Raw genomic sequence first — 22230 nt, forward strand, 5'->3', positions numbered from 1 at the left:
ACTCCAAAGTATCTTTCCCAACGCTCTTAAGATGCTTATTGTGTTCATCCTGCTCACAAGAATCCCATTACCGCAACAATTGAAATTAATTAGAGTTGTAATTTGATTAAGTGCAAAAGCTCTTTCAGTCTCTTCCCTTCATAGTCTCATTTGTCGGCTGTCTGCATAAATATATTAAGAAGCAAAAAGCTGTTCAAGTATTGCTGCCAGTATTTGCATTTTGGCCCCAGAAATTTTTCTTACTTTTGTTTCTTCATTAACTAATTGCCCCCTGTTTGCCCAAAAGATTTCTGCTCCCCATTAAGAACCCAAAGAGAAGAAACCGACACGTGTTAAGTACATATGTAAATGATGCACCCCACGCCGATGGCAAGAGCCTCGAAAAACCTGGCACGTCGGGGGAGAAACTCAATATAATTTAAATGGTTTTTCGGTGTTATTTTGAGAGGGTATTTTAGGAGTTGAGGAGTTGTTTGGTATGATCATGTTTAGCAAAAAGATTCAAAACAAAATTAAAGGAAACTAGATTTGGGAAGAAGAAAATACATGTTTAAAACTATCGTCTATGCACTTTGTAAACATTTCATGTTAAGAAAACTAATAAGTTTTTCATTTCTAGACAATTACCTAAGATGTTGTTTCAAAAAATTTTAATAATATTTAACATATTTTTTTTATTTTAATTTGTTCACCATTTTATGTTTCATATAGTAATTACACGGTAGTCGAGGCCTTATACTGTGTGAGCCTGCCCTCTTACAGGGTTTTCATTGTTTGTTGACTTGTTCGTTGCTCCGGGGCGTGAACTTTGCTTCGCATCTCATTGTCATCGTCTTGTTTGCCGTCTCGCATATTGAAAATTTAAGTTGGAGTGTGTGGTTGGGGGTGATGGTGGCAGTGGCAGCCAGCGAATATCTGTTAACATCTTGAGCCACATTGACGCCTCGATGTGAAACATTTACGCAATCGTTGGCATGGTGTTAGCACTTTCCCGCGAGGGATTTGTTTTCCCGGCGTGCCTAGCCTGATTATGAGTTTTCTTTGAGGAAATTGGCAATTGCAAATCAATTTAGGCAACAACTTTACATAAATCAAATGGTTCAGCACCGTCAGCTGTTTGAAATGTCTTTGGCAAATTGGAAAAGCGAGCTGGCATCGAGACATATGCTGGGCGACGAGAACTTAGGGCAATTGCATGTTATTCTTTCAGTTTATTTGCCAAAAATGAAATAAGGAAGCAATTTTGCAAATTTACAGAGGACCAACAGAAAAGTTTTTCTCTTCGGCTCTTCCGGTCTTTGGGTCATAACAAAGACTGGGAAATTTTGCGCAGCAAGCAGAAAGCAAAGGCAAATACCAAGAAAAAATTACCAGAACAAAATAAGTAAAGTGATGCAAAATACATAAAATATGTGCTCGTCTCTTTCGCATTTGTCTGGTGCTTTTGAGGGGACTTGGGGGTGTTTGCGGGAGGAAAATCAAACCAATCCTGGCCGAAACCCATTTGCGCCTTGGTATCCACACTTGACTGATTTTACTTAGCTTGGATTTGGAATCCCCAATACCACTTCTCCTTCTGCTCCGCCGCCTCCTTCTATGACAACGTCTCTCTCGGTTCTCGGTTCTCGGTTAACGCAAAGCAGCTCAAAGTGATTGATGGTTGAATGCATAAATTATTGATGGCCAGCAGACAATGCCTCAAGTCTGCTGAAGATGGCCACAGGCAGCCTCTTTAGTGGGTGAGGGCGTTAAAAATTGTTCTTGAAGAGAATGATGTGCCGAATTGTTGAACAGTATGCTGGCATTCTGCTTTGTGAAATCTTAAAAGAGCACAATCCATTAAAGCAAACTTTAGATAGGTTGAATAATAGGTGTAAACAGGAGCAGCACTCCTTTGAGTTAAAGAAATAAACGTGAACTTAATGGCTCTGTTTTATTCTTCTAGTTATTTTTTTAAAGGGTAATTTCCATTCGGCCAATTTTCCTCCAAATAGCTTATTCTCAGGCCACTTTCTTTGCAATTCCAAGGATATAGACTGCGTGAATAGCTTTTTCTAGATCTTTGCTCAGTGGCTGAAGCAAAAGAGGCGTAAAAACAATTTGAGCGCAATTTGAAGCTTAAAGTAAACTGACAAAAGTGAAACGAGAAATGGAGACCGGGAAACGGAAGTCCCAGAGGGTTTGTTGTAATTGTTGGGTGAGCGATGATGGCAAACTTTGACAGTTTAATAGCCCCGTGGACACTGTTTCCATGGACGCCTGTCAAATGCTGCCTAATCATTGGAAAAAACAAACAAATTCCCCCAAGAAATTTCACCACAAAATTACGCTCCTAGGGTGCTTAGAAAATTAAGTGAAAAACTAAACGCAAACTAAGAGAGGCTCTTGTTTTACGGTTTGAAAGATGTGCTTGTTACTAGAATTTCAATAGATTCTCAAGTGCTAAGTTTATCAAACTAGGCCAACTTACGGTTACTATAAGCGCCTTTCAATAGTTTCAAGTGCTTATACATTTTTTTAACTCATTGCAACAGTTTTCCTCTCTTAATTTTTCCCCTGATTTTTTCTTTCCCTTTTTTTACGCAAGTGCTTTAAGCCTTTGAAGCTGAGCAGCTTAGGAGCTTTGTAGCTTATGCTGAAAGCCTTGTGGTTCCTTACTTGATGCCCATATTTTGAAAAGGTAAGAGGAACAACAACCTCTGGTTGTTTAAAGTTATACCAGCTGCCAATCACTGGCTACAAAAAAGAGGCGGGGTCCTATGGAAATTGAAATCGTTGGGCATGAGTTTCATACAAGCGTGATAAGAAGGCTTCACGTGGCTGAGATTGTCAATATGTGGAGAGTGCACAGAGAAAAATTACCAAGTCTTGTCTTGACTTTGTTTATCTGCAGAGGGTCATGACCGAATATGGTAGCCCAAAGAAAAAAAATGTAGTAACTCTATATAGGGATGAAACTATGGGTTAAAAAAGACCATGTTATGGTATTTTCTCTGCGTGGAGGGTGCGGTTGGGGTAAGATGTTATTGACATGTGTCACATATGTCTCAATGCTTTGGCAGAGTGGTGGAGAGTATTCAAGCAGGGCAGTAAAGTTGTTGAGCTGTCAGAGGATTGTGCTCCAAATTGCCGCATAAATATTTATCGCACACATCGGGTAGAAGGATATCATTTATTCATTTACCCCAGAGACCGAATTTCCGCTTATGCCATATTTATACATATGTATGAAATACTGATAGATTTACGACTTGCCGAAAAAATAATTGGGTTTCGCTTCAACGACAGGAAAACAAAAAGAGCCGAGGAAATGTGGCTCATAGAAATTTGATTAGCAGTATCGGAAAAACAGCATAAAGAGTTCGCAAGCAAGAGGAACGTGCTTTTTCAGCACACAAATCTGTCTGTAATCAAAGTTCAGCCCGGGGCCAAAAGGTTGCTGGCCCCGAATCGAAACCATAAATAGAAACGGAAAATCTGACGAATCAAACCTTCCGCTGTTGTTGGAGTAAATATTTATATTTTCGCAATCGTCAAGGTTAATTTCAGTTGAGCAGGGCAAACTAAAAATATGAAAAAAACGGCAGTCACTGGAAGAATGCATTCCATTGTTTTCGAAAAAGGCCGTTTTCTTTGGAAATTCTCTATCTCATCGGAGAAGATAACAGAAAATACCGGGTTCAAAATAAATGTTTCGTCCAGGGTAAGACAAAAAATATTTAATATGCAATCTAATATTTATGCCTCGGTCTTAGAAAACTTGTCACTCAGCGACTTTTCGTGTTACAGTTTCTCGTTCTCTGGCTTCCAAACCCAACTACTTCCCTTCTCCCCCCAAAAGGCCCAAGAAGTCTGTCTGTCTAAACTAGTTTGCTTGGTTGATTGGCTGACTTGGGCTGCCGGTTAACGAGTTCTCAAGCCTCCCAGAGTTCGTTGGACACGGCCCACGCGAAGCACTGCTGGACTTCGGCTTAATGGCTTGACCCAAAAGATACGGCTAAGAAAATCAAGTCGAGTAAATATTAATGACAATGTCTACGAGAGCACACATTGGGGAATTTAAATAAATTATTGCACATTTACAGCTCGAGAATCACATTCAAATGTGTTTGCCAGAACAGCCGACTTATCGCTTTCGATTCTCGATTGATTTCCAATGCGATTAGTATACCTTATCGCAGCCTGTGTGTGGGTTTGGGTTAAACAAAGTTAAAATTCGTGTCTGAACAGCAAGGGGGAAAAGTTAAGACCTCATGGCGAGTAAATAAATAATGGAAGAGATGCTGTTCAGGTGAGGTCTCAGGTGTGAAGGCCTAAGATGATATGGCAGGTTCTGCTCTTAGATTAAAATTTCTTTTTTTATTCCTCCTTTCTATGCGATTTGGGTATACGTATATAAGAAATTGTATAGTGTTGTCTTGTTTTTATTTAAATAAAAAGTAAACTAAACATTATTTTATTTACAGGCAAGTAAATTACTGTTTTGAAGGAGTTGAACGAATGTATCCCACTCTTATTATTCAAGCCATTTACAATTTTTAAAGATCCAATTCAACTGCAAATGCCATGGACAAAAGTCAACTCTTAAAACGATTGTGCCAGAGGTCAGCCCTTCAGTTGGCCCAACTTAAAGGTCTTTGGTCTGGGGTTTCCCCTTCAAAAGTTCACACCGATCTGGGGAAAAAGTTCAACTCAGCATTACCCTTTACCCTAATGAAGGAAACCAAGGCAAACAAAAAGCATTGAGACGAAAGCAAATCATGATTTGCCAAATCCCAGATTCCCCCTCATCGGTCTTCATTTCTTCATTGTTTCTCAAGCTTAATGTGGGAAACTTGGCTGCAATTACAAAACTGCAACGAGTGCATCAGCTCCTGAAACCCAAAACCAGTCAAAGGCGCAAATAAAATCAGGATAGCAGGGCAAAAAAAAAAAAAAAGAGTGAGAAGAGGAAAGAGCCTAACAAGTTGCAGCTGGCATCAAATTTCTGCATCTAGAATGACACAGAACGAAGAGTTGCCCCAAGGAGCTGCAGTGCGCTGCATTACTGGCTCCTTTTTTGCGATTTCTCCCTCTTTTCCTGCCAAGCTCTCTTGGCCAACACATGTCCAGGGCCAAGAGTAGTTGGCAGGCAGCAGGCAGCAGGCATCAGACTTACGACACAGACGAAATGATAAGCGGGCCAAGTGCTCGCGACGTTCGGGGAACTTGCAGATATATCTAAATATAAACATAACGTGCGTGTGCTTGAGTGTACCTGTAAATACATATATATATGTAGGTATATATATATATATATATATATATATATATATATATATATATATATATATTTCATTTATCAGTCGTGATTTTACCTTTATTCTCGTCGTATTCTTTGTTCTGTTGGCCATTCTGAACCTGTTCGGTTCAACTGCAGCGGCAACGTGAGCAATGCACAGCAGCAACACAAACACACCAGCAACATCATGTTGAATCACAGGGAAAAAAATGAAAACAAGGAAGCGGGGAAGTCGGGTCGCTAACAGAGTAAAGCTTATTAATACCGACGCACTTGTACACTTCAATCTATAAATATACATTGTTTCAAAAATAATAGCAGCTTTTAAACTTGGTTTTTATGTTTCAACGTTATAACAAAGGATTGTTTATTTGTTGACCTTAACTCATAACTCATCGTTAGCACAAGTAACCTCTTAGGTTAACCATATCGAATGCACTAATAAAACCCATGGATAGCAAACCAACTGACATTCAGTTGCAGAACTCGTAGCAACAGAAAATATCAACTGTCCAGCTAGAGGTGAAGTTAAATCCTGGTCTCCTCGTATCGGTCATTTTTGTCTGAAGGACAAACCGCAGTCCAACATCCAGCAATCCGGAAAAGAGAGCCAGGGGCACCAGGGGAATGCTATGAGCTCTTCATGGATGGTTTTAATATGTTCTCGAGGGTGATTCAATTACGTGGACTGCTCCTGTCTCAGTTACGTGGCTGCTGATGCTGCAGCCTTTTGGCTCTCCTGCCGCTGACGGCACTGAGCAAATATGACACACTGGCAAAAAATATTAAAAGCAAAGTTTATAACTATAAAATTGACAGAATGAAGAAAAAATATATTGATTTGGTTAAATAGTTATAAATTTAATAATAAAAGTGTACTCTTTATTATTTTGTAGTCGCAAAGTTTGATGAAATAAAATGTTGTAAAATATACAGGACATGATATAATTAAGGACATAATGTCGAATGTGAAGTATACACATTTTTGTATGAATAATCTTTTGGTATATATGTATTTGTATTTCTATTGTTCGCTTGTATATATTATTATTATTTTTCGTAGTTTTTAAAAACATGTTTGCAGGTTGTACTATCGTTTATTTCTGGTTTCAATCCTGATAAAAGCAGTTTGTCCATTTTTTTTAAATAAATAATTAAATAACAATATGGAACGTAATCTAAAAAAATGTTCTCTCTGTTTGGCTACCTGGGACAGGTGGAGTCAACTGTCTTTGTTGTTTTTAATGAGCAGCGACCGGGGAGAAGCAAAAGAAAGGGTGGAAAAGGGGGGCAGCAAGAGAAAGGGGGGGGAAAAGGGGAAACAGGGAAAGAGAGTCAGAGTCAAGTGCAGTCGAAGGGGTTTTTGAGGGGGTCAACAACACTGTGGCTCGCCAGACTAACCGCAAAATCGCTTTTGCTTGCTTCTGACAGATGTCCCTGAGTCAACACTCCCTCCCCCTTTCTCCCTTACTCTGTATATCCTGGCCTTTAAAGGATTTCTTGCCAAAAAGTTTTCGTTTAAGTGAAAATCATGTTGGTGCTCGTTATCTGTTGGTCACGTTTGTCTATTATTTTGAAATTTCCCCAGGCTGCGCTTTGGCAGTAATATTTTTATAATGCCTCTTTGGTTCTCTGACAATTTGTGTGCCAGGGAATTATGCGGTGATGAATGATATTAAAGATTATTTACTCTATGCCTTTTGAAGAAGTGATTTTAATGGAAGTTGTTCTTAAAACGGAACGAAAACGAACAGTTTTATTTATTATGAAACCTCCCTTGTTGTCGAATCCATAATTCGTAAATTCCCACAAAGATCAGTTCTCATGCACAAGAAAAAGGAATGTAATTTCAGACTAGTTATAATTAGATACATACTTTGGTTTACAAATTTAAATTATAGTATTAAATATTTATTTTATTTAGAATTTTTTATCTGTTTTCATTTATAATGTTTAGTTTATACATCTAAGAAATAAAATATATATGTTTTTCTCTATGTGGAGATCGGGGAACGACATATGGACTTATAGCCCGCCCAAATATATTCGGATGTCTCAATTTTCATGTAATTATTCCATTGTGTCAGGGGTCGAGTGCTTCGTGTGATTTATGCCACTTGAAAGAACAGATAAAATAGATCAGCGCTCGAAAAGTTTAAGGCGATTCGAGGGGATTCTCTCGTATTGGATAATTACAGAAACAGAGGGGCAAATAAAAATTATATTGTTCGGAGGCTCGATGGCCAGCCCGCACTCTGCCACTTAGCTAATGAAAAGAAAGAGCCCCTAAGAGAAAACCGAATGGAGATGGCAATGAGCAATGAGGAATGGGGCGTGTGGCATGCTAAGTGTAATGGAAATTTTTTCCAACAGCCAACTGCTCCCGTCCTCTAATCAAACTGAGGGCTAATTGAGGCCGCCTCGCTCGATCTCCCCTCTTTTCCCACATCGTCTAACAGACTGGCCAACATTCCGCTGCCTCTGCATCAGCAAATGAGGAATACGGCCTTATTGTGAGCAGTTTACGGCAGCTCAGTTTAACATTCGCTTTTATGGCATTTTGATAGCTGCAAAAGCTTCTCTAATAACTGCCCAGACAATGGACAATGGGCTGTGAACAGCAGTCCTCAATTAAATAAATCGATAACTGTTTGCGGAATATAATGCTCGTTTATAGACATTTCATTGCTCATATAAAGCCAATTGAATTTGAACCGCAATTAATTGGAATGATTGATTTGATATGCCCGTCAAACAACATTAGAATGTGTTGATGGCAGTGAAAAGAGTATTCATAATAAATCAATTTTTTTTTGTGCCGATAAGAGAATGTGCAAAAACAAGAAAATCTTTAAAGAATGAATATCATAGTTGATAACATGTTGTTTCTCAATAATTGGTTCTTAAAATGTTAGTGCTTTTCAAGACAGGAATTACTGGTAATTTTTTCTTAGTCAATCATGATGCGAGTTACAGAATGTTTTGTAAATAAACAGAATTTGATTCTCCAGCCATGTGACCCACATTTGTTTCTAATTTACATACTGATCATATGCATACTACGCCATCCCTGATTCCAATAAACTCTTGTCGTCACCAAAGAACCTTTTCCTAATTTGACATCATTGCTATTCTCATCTATTTTAAAGCTTGCAAATAAAGTTACCATGAGAGGTTCAAAATATAAAAGTCTCGAATATATTCTCAGTAAAATATACTTGATTGTTGACAAATTTTTAGAGAATTAAATTAAATTCAAAAAAATATTTTACTTACTAAACGAACTGAAATATTAATAAAGATATGATATTTCTTATTATTTTAAAGCATATCTAGGGAGTGACCAATATTATAATTTACCATACTGTACGCATGCATATTTAGCATTTCCAAATGCCACAGTGCCCACTGTACAGTGCAACATTGTGCCCTTGTCACGTCTTCCTCAACTACGGAATCGTGTGTGCCATGCCAACGAAAGTGTTGTCCGCTCCTCAGCATTATGGGAATCGGAAGGAGGTGGACCGGCGGAAGGCCGTTTAACTGCGCCTAAAATCCCGGAGATGCTCCTGCTGCACTCCTTCCCCTCGGATTCCGGTGGGTGGCACCTGCGTTGATTACACAATTGGTGGAGCCGAGACATTGTAGGCAGACATGCCACTGGAAGATTATGTTCTTGCGGGGGATCCTGTTCTTACTGTAGTCGCTGTAACTATTTTTACTGCGATTTTCATGCTCTGCTGCCTGCTTGAAGAAGGTCTTACTTTCATCGTTTATTGCTCGGAAAAGTTTTGCAATAATTTTTTATTTACTAGGCTTCGCCACCCCTTCCTGCACCCACAACGATTTTTTATTGCATGGCGATGTGACTGGAAAAATGGAAATAGTAGTTGAGGCAACAATTTTCTTTAGCCCCCAGAAACTTTGCCACTTAAAATATGCGTAGCTTCAACTTTTCCCCAGCCAACTCTTCTGGCTGGCTAATCATTTGGAGCGTTTTTTGTTGCCAATGTCACAGCGATAAAAACAGAGCCTCAAAGAGCAGAGGTGGAGACACGTTTCGAAAGTCATCTGCCACCAGCTCCACAAGTGCCTAAAAGTGCTGGCCACCTCAAAGGATCCAAGGAAGTGCCTTAGCAAGGAGCACGGAGCAGATAAAGGGAATAACGAATGGTTCGGCTAAGAGGATAATGTGGATATCTGGGTCCCAAAAACATTGTCGCCTGGCAATCACTTCTGGCGAAGTGGCTCACATTTCGAGCTGAGTAGTTGGGTAAATAAATTGGTTGTTCTACATGGCGTGTGCGTAATATGCGGTTAAACATTGTGTATACGCCGGGTATTGCACAAGAGGCGGTTCGGGAATAAAGCTCTGTCAACAACATAATGAAATCACCACAAATCAAACTAACAGTCATTCTAATCCGAGGCCACAAAACTTTGCCTAAACAGAAACAAATGAAAACGAAATGAGTATAAATATTATTGATTTATAAACTGGAAATTAGGTCATTGTTATTTTTGTCTTTTGAAATGAACTTTCCATTTATTTTAAGTACCCCTAAAATATTTTTTATTAAAAAAAGGACTTTTTTTTTAAGCACTTTAAATTGAATGTTGCATGCTTAATTAGAGATCGTTTATTTTCGTTAGAGTGCTTTAATATTCCAACAGGCTCCCTAACAAATGAGGCTTACTCTTCTATAGTGTTTAAAAATGAATAGGAATCATCGATTGATTGCTGTTTGCTGTGCTTGTAGCCAGAGTTTTTAGTTTCTAGTGCTGCAGCAAATGCATTCATTGTCCTCGTGTACGACAAGTACATGACAATGACAGACACGACAAGCCACAACACTTCCACGCCCCACGCCTCACGCCCCCATCCTTCCGCCCTCCTTCCGACCTGACATCCTTCCTTCCTGCCCAGAAACAAGCAAAATGAATTTGCAGTCTTAGGAGCTGGGAAATCAATGGGAGACAAAAAGGGAATCATTTAAAGCCTGGTTGTTCGGCTCCACTCAACTGGCAGTAACAGAAGCATCGACAACAACAGCAATAACAATAACAACAACAACAGCAACACCAACCATGTCAGCTAAAGAAGATTGATGATCGCTTACATATAAATCATAGTGCCTCAGATAGAATGGGGAAAGGCGGCTGCTCCAATAATATAACTTTTGCCACAACTAGAAAATTGTGTTTATAAACATTTATGAAGGAAATTTCCAACATCCAGTGGGAGATTGAAAAAGACGAGAGGCCTGCAAGTGCTCATCATCGCACTGAAGATGATGATGATGATGATGATGCCGGCTGTGGAAGGCACGGAAAGGCATCAAGTGCTTTAAGTTATTGACTCAAACCCTAACCCAAAACTTGAACACAACATGGACGGATGGAAGGGTAAAGTTTGCCGACTGCAAAATAATGCTGCCATGCTAAAGTTTGCATTGTCTGTGCTCATTTTTTAGTTTTGCATACTTTTTATTTTAATCGGGGAATTCCATAATACGTAGTGGAAAATACACTATAGCTCGTTGCTTTTGTTACATGCAAATAAAATAATATACTGAACAATTACTAAGTTTTAAAACGAGATAAAAGCACTTGTTATATATAAATATTTTTTTTTTAAATCAAATTCAAAATTTAAATTTTGTCTGTAATTATTAGAAATCCAAAAACAAAATTGATAATAATAAACTCTGAAAGGTGTTGAAGTCCTTATTGTTTCCTAAGCTCTCCTAAAGTTTTGGCTCATTAATGCAAGTTTGGCCTTTAGGCAACCAAAAAACATTGCAATAAAACAGAAGAAAAACTGGTAGTGCGAGTGCGAAAGGAAAGCAGAAGGGAGCTCCTTTAAATATTTGCTACAAAGTTTTTCCTCAAATGCAAAGAGAAAGTTTTGCAGCCCTTTTGCAGGATCGCCCCCTTTCGCAGTTTTTCCATCTTGGTCCCTCGACAAGCGTTGATGATGCTGCAACTTTTTATGGCCCAACCGGATGCAAAATAATATCTCAATTTTCGTCAAAGGGTGGCTTGAAGATTAGAAAGTCTCGTAGTCAAATTTTCTGCCTGAATATTATTTTTATGCAAAAAGCCTTAGCCCAGGTTCGTTTCTAAATTTTAAGTCATTTAATGTACTTTATTCTCCCACTCCTTCTTATTCATAACTGCTGGCAAAAACTTTTTCGATAGAAAAAGCTCTTGTTTATTTTTTGTGCTTCCCCAAAAACAATTAAATTTAATAAATGCAATACTCATTTACAAGTTTGTGTGGCTTCAGACAAAACAAATTGCTGGCCCAGTTGAAGTAAAGTTAGGGTTAAAGTTTTATTTTCCTTTTTGGCTCTAAGTGATTTGGCTTTTAGGAGTGCTGTGGCACAGCCTCCATTTTCTCCATTTGGCCGGGCAGAAAGCACGTAATAAACTCGATTTAAGTGCCGAAAACATACGGCCACAGACAACAAACCGAGCGAGCCAACCGAAACCAAAAACGCCGGCAAAGTCCAATGTCCACGGCAAACAAGCACGGCTATCTGGCCCAAAGCTATCCCCAATTTCCCCTTTCGTTGTTACCCTCCAAACATATGGAGATGCCAGCCAGACTTTCCGAAATATTAAGCCAAAAGAACAATGGACTCGACCAGTATAAAATAATTAATAAACAACAAACTGTGTTAGCCTTTTCATTTATTTATTCAATTTCCTACTGCTATATTTTCTATAACATTTTCCCGGCCATCTAAATAGTTTTTAGAAAATCCTTTGTGATGTTTTTCTGTTCACGCTGGTATTTTATGAAATTTCCTTTTTTATATGTTTATAGTGCATAAACGAAAATCATAACATTTTCCGGGAAAATCCAAATCGCCATCACTTTAGGCCAAATTGCAACTTTGTTTGGCCTGTCATGGCCCGCAAACTCGGTTGCCCCCCTTCCCCCGATTCCATTCCCTTCTGCAGTCCCAACTCAGATCCAATTCCCGTATGCATTTAAAGTACATTTATGTCAATCACGCTCATTATGCGCACTTCAGTGCATTAAATTATGCATAGGGACATGGGATATGGGGAGACGAGCGGGCAAGGATATCGCATCAGAATGCGCTGTCGATATAAATGAAAATTGAGACCGCAGTGCAAGGAAGTTGGAATGCCAGCGGAAGCCGCCATATTTGTATGTACGGCCAGATGCTGACCGGCACCGCAGCGGGGAAAATCCCACAGGATGCAGCTCCGGCTTCCTGCTTCCTCCGGGTTCCACGGTTTGCTTTTAGCCATGTCCACGCGCAAATCTGTTCCACCCGCCATTTTTTTTTTTGTCACTCTTTTTGAGCCTTTTGCACCAGAGGATACTTTCGACATTAAATTTAATTTCAAAAGCTTGACAAATTTGTTGTTTAGCTTTACAAATAAAAACAGAGCGAAAATGTTTGAAGCTCTTTATTTCCCCTATTGAAGTTTATCCCGCTCGTTGTACTTACATAAAAAAGGTTTTATTCTAAACTTTGAAAATTTAGTGAAATTTAAACCGTGAAGTTGGTTTCCCAAATAGGTTTCAGGCATCGGTTTTTCAAGTGCGAAAGCAGATGCTTTGATACCGCTCATTAAAAGTAACTGCAATAAATGATGTGACATCAAAAAAGAATTTTCTCCGGGCGTTGTGCAAATTTCCACAAAGTTTTTCATTAAAGGCATAAGAAGATGAGAAGCTGCTGAAAATCATTGAAATGGGAGATGGCTTAAGTAAAAGTGATGTGTGAACTGCAAATTGCACGAGCTGACAACGGAAATTCGTCGGCTGCCGGCAGTGAAAATGTTTACGATATTCATGGCCTTAATTCTGGTTGAAAGGTTTTCTGAGTCCCGGGCTCTTGAGTTCCTTGTGAATTTAAGTGGTAATTATATTCTGTTTACTCGTGATTATAGAAAGTAGAAATCGTAGTTTGCAATTTAAGTGGAGGTAATTTAAAGAGATAATTAAATCTATATAATAACATATATATAATAAAGTTGTAAAAGACTGATTGTTTATATAACAAATATATTAACATGCAATGACATTATATGTCACTTAACTTTTAAATAAAGATCGTACCAATTTACACATGAACACGTTAAAATTTAAAAGGCTCATTGCAAATGCAATTTCATTTAAGTTGGTGTTTGATACATTTCAATACCAATTTGTTGACCTTTTATTTCCGTAATAAACACCAATTGTCCTTAATTATAAACGCTGTCTCGCTGCAGTTTGAAGTTCAGGCAGCGAAAAAAATCCCAGAAATCACTGGCACATTGCTCAGCTGACAACTGCCGCTCCGCTCAGACAACAAGCGACAACAACAATCACGGAAAATTGTGTGTTGCATACCCCTCAGGCGTGGCACGTACTCCTGCCAACTGTCAACGCGTCATTCAGCGCGCTAATTAAGTGAAAAACTATGTTACACACAGACAACCAACGCGCACAACACACATCTTTTTGACCCAAAAAGCAAACAAAAACATGAACAAAAAACGAGAAGGAAAGTTCAACTCGAGAGTTACGACAAGAAAGTACTCAGTGCTTTATATTGTATACAGAAACGCGTGTTATGAATCCAATAATTATCCTTCTTTATAAATAGTTAGCCAAAATACATAACCTTACCTATAATAATATATTTAATATTATATTTTTATAATGTTGAATATCTTTAAAATATTGAAGTTGACTTCTTTAATAGGTTTTGTTATTGAATCGCATTAAAGGAAAAAGAATTAAGTGTTGTTAATTTGAAAAGATTTTAGGATACTAGCGAAGTGAGTCTACTATTTTTGAGAATGATAATTCATTAACATACCTCGAACATCTCGAGCGATGATCCACAAATCCGTTGACCTTCTTAAAGTAATGGGTATAAAAAGCGGGCAAAGCTGTTGACAAACGAAGGGGGGAGGAGCTGTGGTGGTGGGAGTGTTGCTGAACTGGATCTGAATCCTGAATCCGAAACTTTCTGCTTTCCGTGTGCGCCCACATAATTCGCAACAGCGACAGATGCAAATTTCCCTTCGAGCCCAAAAGGCGCTTAACCCGTTTTCCCGTTGATGGAAAAACAAGCGGATATTCAGGACAGAGGTCGGGTCGCTCCAAATCAGAGCAAATAGCTGGGACAACGGGCTTTAAAGCCAAAGTAATAGGGCTTCGTTAAAGAGCCAATAGAATTCAGGAGCAGGGCTCCAAAAAACAGGAACCAAGTCGGAATCTAAAGCGTTGGCACGTCCTGCCAGCCAAGAGTCAATTAAAATTTCTATTTGATTTGGTAAATGTCAGTGCCAGGCATCCGTTGGCTGGCCGACGCTTTTGGGAAGGACGAGGTCCTGAAACAGAGACAGGACTGAACCAGCCACCCACTCAACTATTTTCAGCGGACCCCAGAGGAGCTCGTGCCCCATGCCATTGTGCTTGACCAACTGCCAACAGCAGTCCAGACAGATAAGAGCAACTCGAAATTGGCTACAGGTAGACAGAGTAAACACACAGGATAACGTCTCTCAGCGTTCTCAAAAGGAATTTCGCATGAATTGCATCGCAGTGGGACAATGCAATAAAAATTATCTTTAATTAAGTTTGTGCTTTGTAATATTTTACAAGCAATTACAAAAAGCTGAATTTCGCTTTGTTGAATTAATGTGTTAATATTTTCAAACACAAAACCGTTTTAAGTCAAAAAAAAAAACTTAAAAGAAATTGTACTTATAACACACAACCAATTGCAGTGTAATATCCTATGGCAATTAATTCACCTCATTTAAGTGTTTTCTGTTTATCTTTGTCTCATCTTAATAAGCAATGAAGGCTCTTATTTACATATCCCCAATTCCTTGAAACCTTTGAGCCGAAATCCAACTGAAAACGAAAGAAGTTTCGGCGGAACATCCTTGAATAAACCATTGGCATGACGACGCTGGCAGGTAAACGAACTCAATGGCTCAATGGCAGCCATGGCAAAAGATAAGCTGAAGGGAAAACAAACTGAAATTGAGTGCATCACGGCCGGAGTTCGAAATGAAGTTGCCTCACGAGCTGCAGCGCCAAACCTTTATTTCGGTTTTATGTGGAGCAAGCACTAAACTTCAATATCAACTAAATCAAAAAGAGGCGTAAAACTAATTTCGAACGGTGCGAAAGCCGCTAAACGAAATTGCAGCGCTCTATAATTTATGGGGTCGTGCAAGCATACCGAGCATAAATACATAAAAAAGCACTATAACAAAAGCGGAATAGCTGGCGAAATTTATGACTTGCGGTTTCTACCTGGCAAACACACCTGTGTATATGAGTTCGCGATAAAAACTTTCTCCGGTGAAATACGTGAGTTCTCGGTCCGAAAAGTATGCTACAATAAAGTTTATCCGCACGGATATATAAAGCGATATAAGCAGATCGTTGTTTCTCCTCCGTTAGACTGAATAAATTCCGTGAAATGGAATATAAATAAATTCACTGCAGGTAACCTGAACATGTTTAACTTAGTTAAATTTCAAATTGAAAAAATCTTTACGCAGAGAAATATATATTCGCCTCTCAGGAAATAAATGGAATTTATTCAGCAGTAACTAGAAAATCCAGTTTGTCATGCCAACGCTTGGCTAATTCTAATTTCATGGCACAGTGGTTATTTTTTCTGGCTAAAATTTCTAAGTCTTCAATTTACATCTGGATAGCTTGAGAGATGATCAGTTTAGTTTTAATATATTTCTCAATCGTTAGCTTTTCTGCACTGGCTTCTCTGGAACCTGATTTAACAAAAATAGATTGCACTGTTAATGGAACCTTGGCAAGGTGTCCTTCTCCGTGTCCCGAAACTTGTGAGTTTGTGAGCCAATTCTGTTTCGACAAGTGTGGCGGGCCATGCGTCTGCAAGGAAGGCTATATAATCGATGGTGATCGCAGAATGTGCGTCCTTAAATCTGACTGTCCAGCCGATCTAAAACAAACCACTCTGCCAAGGCATTCTCCTGTCAACATTGAATACTTCGGTTCCTATATACTTTTTAATCTAACGGATTACAAGAGCATAGAACTGCAATAAACTTAAAGCAATAAAAAACATGTATGAGCGGCTTATATTTAATTGAATGGGCTTATAGGCAGGTATAAAACAGTTAAATAATTCTAAAAATAATATAAGTCGACCAAATATAAATGGTAATTGTATTTCATATACCTCTTGACTGCATTGGTCAATCTCTTTCGATTTGACCCAATTAAAATTAAGAGTAACATTTTTTATTTGTTTGAAGAACAACCAGGAAATGAAAAAAAGAAATCAAAAATGTGGTTTTGTATATTTATTTGAATTGTTGTTGCTGTTTAAATGAGTTCTTTAGCTGCATTTATGGGTAGTAGTGCATTTTATTGCACTTTAAGCCACCTTTGTGGACGGTGCAGCAGTTGGCTTTTGGGTGGCTGCTTTGTTTTTCTGGCCATTTCGCTTGTTCTTTGAGCCCGCTCGCCGTTTGTTGCCACTCTTCTTTGACGGAGAGCGTCTGCGCTGGCCGCGTCGACCGCGTTTTCCCTTGGCCCCGCACCTGCGGTTGCCCCGCCTGCCGCCACGCCTCCTGCGGCCATTACGCCTTCCTCCTCGCCGGCGATTGCGTGGCTCGGCCCGAGCTGAAGCGGTGTCCTGGCCCAGTTCCATCGTAGTTGGTGTCGTAGTTGTTGGTGAGGCTTTAACTATCTTCCTCTCCTTTTTCTCAGCTTCATTTTCCTGGTCTACCTCAGCCAGGGTGTCGTCGTCGTTCTCAATCTCCTCCAGCTCCTCATCAGCACCGTCGGCTAGGTCCTCTTCGTGCTCCAGGATGTCATCGCCATCTTCATCGTCCTGCTCGTCGGCATAATACCTGGCATTCAGGCGCTGGAGGCGGCTCAGCTGCTCCGGATCGGGTCTGGCCTGGATGGTCCTCCTTGGCGAGGCCAAGGTGCCAGTTCCGATGCTGAGTAGTGCCACCAGGGCAACGAACAAGAGCCACTTCGATGACATGACTGATGGATGCGTTATGCTGCTGCACTAACCCCAAACCCTGGCTTTTATGGCAGCTCAGGGTTCAGCTTTTGGGCGGCTGAGTAAACAAGTGGGGGAAAGACTTTGTTTGACTTGGGAAAGCGGTTCCTCTGGGGGCGAAATTCTTTACCATCGGGAAGCTCGACACACTTCCGACACCCACTTATTTATGCGCTAAGCAAATTTAAATTAGTTTTTTATTGTTTACGAAAAGTTAGGAACAGCTTCGACCCGGCTAATGATGCAGTGCTCCTGAGTCACGTACTCTGGCATTTGGCTAGCAACAATGTGGCTCCGTTGTTAATGTTTAATTGTAGGCACGTACTGGGGCCACAACAACTGCATAAACATTGGAATTATCTGGCGTTTTCAGGAAGGAGAGTGGAGCAGCATCAGGCTTTTTGGCAAGGTGGCGTTAACACGTCCCCACTCTGCATATTAAATGGAAAAATAATTTGGCAACCTATTGGCCACAGCTGTGGATCAAGTGATTGAAGTTGCTATTATTCGGGAATAAGTTATGTGTCCGTGCGTTGATTGGGAACTCGATTAGAATAATGCGCCGTCATTACAGATGTAAATTCTCATTCAGAGTTACGAAAATATGAGTATTTAAACTATTTGCTGTATACAAAGTATCCATTAATACTAAGTACACTGAATGTATCAGTCACTACCTTATTTTATTGCTCATAAATTAGGATTTAAGGTATGGTTACAGTACACCTTAAGTGTCTTATTGATCTTTTAATTAAAAGATTAATGTCTGGTCAAAGCCTCGAGCATATGGTCGGCATGAATATCAATGGAACTGGAACCTCCAGAGATTACCATAATTGTTTCGATCCACACGCCTCCCTGCATTCATTAAAATTCAAACTTGGCCGAGAGCCAAATGATTAAATGCCAGCCTCGCTCGCCCGCTTCCTCCTTCCTTATCGGCCAGTGAGTGACCATTATTCCGTCATCTATCCCATTGCAGGTCCCTGTCCAGCCTCGTACTTCACATGCAACGATGGATTCTGCATACCGATGCGATGGAAATGCGACTCCAAGGCCGATTGTCCGGATATGTCCGACGAGGGCAGCGAGTGCGGTGAGTATTCAATGTGTCCCCCGATCCGTGTAAGCCCGCTCAGAATCCACAAGAGCTCCCTGCTTCCTACTCCCAGTTCCCAGTTCCCAGCTGGGGACATTAGCAGGCGGTGATTGCTTTATTATTGGTTTGACTGTTTGGTCGGAACGCTTTTTGGGCCATTCCCAGTGTGTCCGTCCTAATGACAGGTGGGCGGGCCTAAAAATTCACCGCAAATACATGGCCCAAACTGCCGGCCCATTCACCTGCTGTCCGTAGCAAATGCAATTAGTTGTCGAACCATTTTTGGGCCGACAAATCCGTAAATTGAAAGCCCAGCCATGGAACTTAAAAGCCAACTCTGGTCGCCTGTCAGTGGGAAATTAAAGCGCTTGTCCTTAATTTTCTCGAGGGCTGAAAGATAAGGGGGAAAAGCCACAGGGCTAAAATTAATGTGTAGACATTTTTATCTCACATTTTTTCGTCCAACGAAAACAGCGAGCTGCGAACTGCAACAATTGCTGCTGGTCGAGAGAGTTCTTCTGGCATTTTTAATTTAATTTTTATGGCACTGCAGCTGGCGAGAGAACGACAACTCAGACGACAAATTGTCGGCAAATATTAATGCAACAGATTATAATAAATGTGCCTGGCACTTCGTTGTCATCTACATTCGCCCAACTTCGCCCCATTTCCCCTTATGTTTTGCCCCCCTCTCCCTGTTCGCGCAATTTCAATTAAACTGAACTGAACTGAATGCAGGCACACACACACAGAGTCAAAGTCAGCCACACACACACACGCACATAAAGTTTATAAAGTGTTGTCATATATATAAGCCTCTTGATATATTGCATTTAAACTGGCCTCGTTACACTAGCGACAAAAAAGTTTCCTCAGATCTCAGCTCCATATAAATGTTATTCAAATTTATACGCAACTTTTAAATGGGGCTTGAGTTAAATGGACTCTCGGGATTTAAAAACTGTGAATATTTGAGCTTCGGCAATATTTTAGTTGCCGCTTCTATTAGAATCATTTGGGGGAGGGAAAATCCACGAAGGGGAATTTAAAATGCAAATGAATGTGAACTTTTCACGAACTTTTAGAATTATAATAACAAAATGTATAAGGCCCTACTCTGTTAGATTTTTGATTAGTGAACTCAAAATTAAAAGGAAAGAATGGGATATTAATTCATCAGCTCAAAATAGTGTTTCTATACCCATTTCCTTTATCATCCACAACAAATATTTTAAGGATATTTAGATGTGAACTTTATTGTCATTTTTCTGCTCATTCTTATTTTGCACATATTTACTAACCATTTTCGAGTGTATCAACTTTTACGAGGTCTCTCTCCTCATTTCACTGGAAACGGAATGTTCCCATGCTGCTGACATTTCGAACAATATTATAATATTTTCCTGCTTTCCTAGAGTCATACGCTTGTGCTCCTTGCGAGCATTTCAGAGATGCAAATTGTTTGACACAAATAAAAGGAAAATGTGCAAAGAAGAATTCAAATAACGCGTTGTATTCTCTCCGCATTGGTGGTCCAAATCAAAGGCTGCAATGACAATGCCTCGAAAGCGAATGGGTGGCATTGGGTGGAGACAGCTGGAGGGCAGGAGGCAGAAGGCTGGAGAAGAAGGAGACTGGAGGTGGAGCAGAAGGAGCGGCATTCGACCGACATGCGCGACTATAACCATAAAAGCCACACCGGCGACACATGGGAACGGCCAAAAATATTTTGCTTGCCAAGAGGTTAAACTCCAGAGACAAGAATTGGACGTGTCCATGTCTCCGGCTGTCGCGCTTCCGTATTCCGTATTCCCGTTTTTCCGTTTTCCCGGATTCGCGTGGCAATTTGCATGGCATCCGTTGGCGGATGGCAACACGGATATAATACGTAATAAGCCCAAGGGCATGCAGTCACGGGGTCCACAGTAAAGTTTACATTTTTATTCTACCCCGAACCCAAAAGTGCGGAGAAGGGTACGGAGAAAACGGCGAAAACGAAACCAGGACCAGAAATTTCGTCAAGGGAGCCGTGTCGGAGTTGGAGCCCTGGGATGTTGACCACCAGCCAAGTGGATGGGGGAGTTGGGAGCAGGGTGGGACCCCAGCATTTATTTAATCAACTCTGGCCCTCGAAAATGGTCAAAAATGATGTTGCCGGGCAATTGTTAAACATTTTCAAGTGCCTCGGGGAGTTGAACTAACTAGAAGCAAAGTCAACTCAAAAAATTAACGTGCCATTTAGCCAAGCGTATTTGTCACAATTCTTTTTTCGTGGCCTTTCGGGGGTTGGCCATTGTCACCCCCTAAAATGAGAATAAAACTCATTTGCTTTAATAAAAGCCAAGCTAATTGGGTAATGACCATGAAGCGAAGAAGGAGTAAAATGAAGCTAGGGGTTTTTTTTTTCCATTTTAGAATGCTGCGTCGCCAGATGGTCAAAAAACTAATTGGGTTTCCTTCAAGATATATGTATCCCTACAGGAAATATACTGTGCATATAAGTTAGTTTTTTTTTCTTACATTCTTAATTGAAGTTTACTATTTGGTTGCATGTGGAAATATCATAATATTCTGATTGGATATAAACTGCACCCTGAACCCGATAACCATATCAATGACACTTTGCCTCTTCCCCAACATTTCCCTTTCGAATTATAGGAGCCAGGATTATACAGTTATTTCTAGGGTTTTCCACTTTAAGTGGAAGTTCAAACTTTTATATCCGCCGAAAGTTGGTCACGACTGCCCTTGTTTGCGTGTTATTTACGATATCTCGCGAAATAATTCAGCGATTTGTACGAACAACAGCAGAAGCAGTCAGAGCAGCCGGAGCAGCAGCCACTTTTTTGTTGGCCAAAATGCAGAGCAACGAAGCAGCCCCAAGACCACTAACAAACCCCACCATAAATCTTCATTTCGGTTATTGTTATTGTACGGGCGGAGTGTGGAGCATTGAGTGTACTCAACTTGGTTCTGTTCTGTTCCTTTCCGTTTTGCAGCCGAGGCGCCCAAGTGCAACGAGGGGCAGTTTCGGTGCGGGGTGAGCCGCCACTGCATCCCGGACAATTGGCTCTGCGACGGGGAGTTCGACTGCGGCAAGGGCGACACATCCGACGAACTGAACTGTAAGTAAGCCGCGGGCCTTGGAGCCTCCCGCCTCCCACTGACGAAACCCTCCTGATCATCCCCCTATTCGACCAGGTCCGAATGGCGATACGCCCAAGTGCCGCGCCTTCGAGGGCCGATGTCGCAACGGCGACTGCCTCGAGTTGTCCCGCTTCTGCGATGGCCGCTGGGACTGTGATAACGATGAGCTGCAATGTGGTAAGTGCAGTGGCCGACTGGCCGAAGCGGCTAATTGGCCCGCCGAAAGTCAACTCGATAGCGTGCCTTTGGCCAGCACTGTTTGCAGGGTGTTCTGTTAATCCTTAAACAACGAGGTTTTGCTTATATAATATATGCTCTATATGCAATTCGAAGAAGATAGAAGTATGTAGTTTTTGGTTTAAATTCTTTAAGATTCTTTATGAAACAATTTCGTTATTTTGTTTTAAAAAATCACAAAAGTGCAAGTTATGTAACATACACTAAAGTTCTAGGTGGGAATTATTTTATCTAGCTTAATTTTCTTATAGCATATAAACTCATTAACTTATAATATCTTTCTTTCTCCATAAATTCTGATAGGTTTAGCAACACAAAAAACATATTTATATTAAAATCCTGTTAATGCTACAATTTAATTTAGTAACTTTTATTTATTACGATGTATATCTTTATTTATTTGTTAAGTT

The 22230-nt window shown here is 40.2% G+C and overlaps 2 protein-coding genes across 2 annotated transcripts in view; one reads left to right on the plus strand and one right to left on the minus strand.

Moving 5' to 3' along the window:
- LOC108101517 (prolow-density lipoprotein receptor-related protein 1) overlaps window positions 1-22230 on the plus strand; it is a 58488-nt gene that overhangs the window by 18619 nt on the left and 17639 nt on the right. Inside the window, 3 exon segments of the mRNA XM_017205878.2 lie at window positions 18320-18433; window positions 21436-21561; window positions 21638-21760. Of these exon segments, the coding sequence (XP_017061367.2) occupies window positions 18320-18433; window positions 21436-21561; window positions 21638-21760 (363 nt within the window).
- LOC108101518 (protein nemuri) lies at window positions 16610-17353 on the minus strand. Its single transcript, XM_017205880.2, has one exon. The coding sequence runs from the start codon at window positions 17314-17316 to the stop codon at window positions 16699-16701; it is 618 nt and encodes a 205-aa protein (XP_017061369.1). The 5' UTR covers window positions 17317-17353; the 3' UTR covers window positions 16610-16698.

Source organism: Drosophila ficusphila, unplaced genomic scaffold (assembly GCF_018152265.1).
Source record: "Drosophila ficusphila isolate 14025-0441.05 unplaced genomic scaffold, ASM1815226v1 contig_414, whole genome shotgun sequence".
Classification (NCBI taxonomy): domain Eukaryota; kingdom Metazoa; phylum Arthropoda; class Insecta; order Diptera; family Drosophilidae; genus Drosophila; species Drosophila ficusphila.

Coding starts and splice junctions, on each gene's coding strand:
- LOC108101518 (XM_017205880.2), bottom strand. CDS start 17,316: ATGTCATCGAAGTGGCTCTTGTTCGTTGCCCTGGTGGCACTACTCAGC.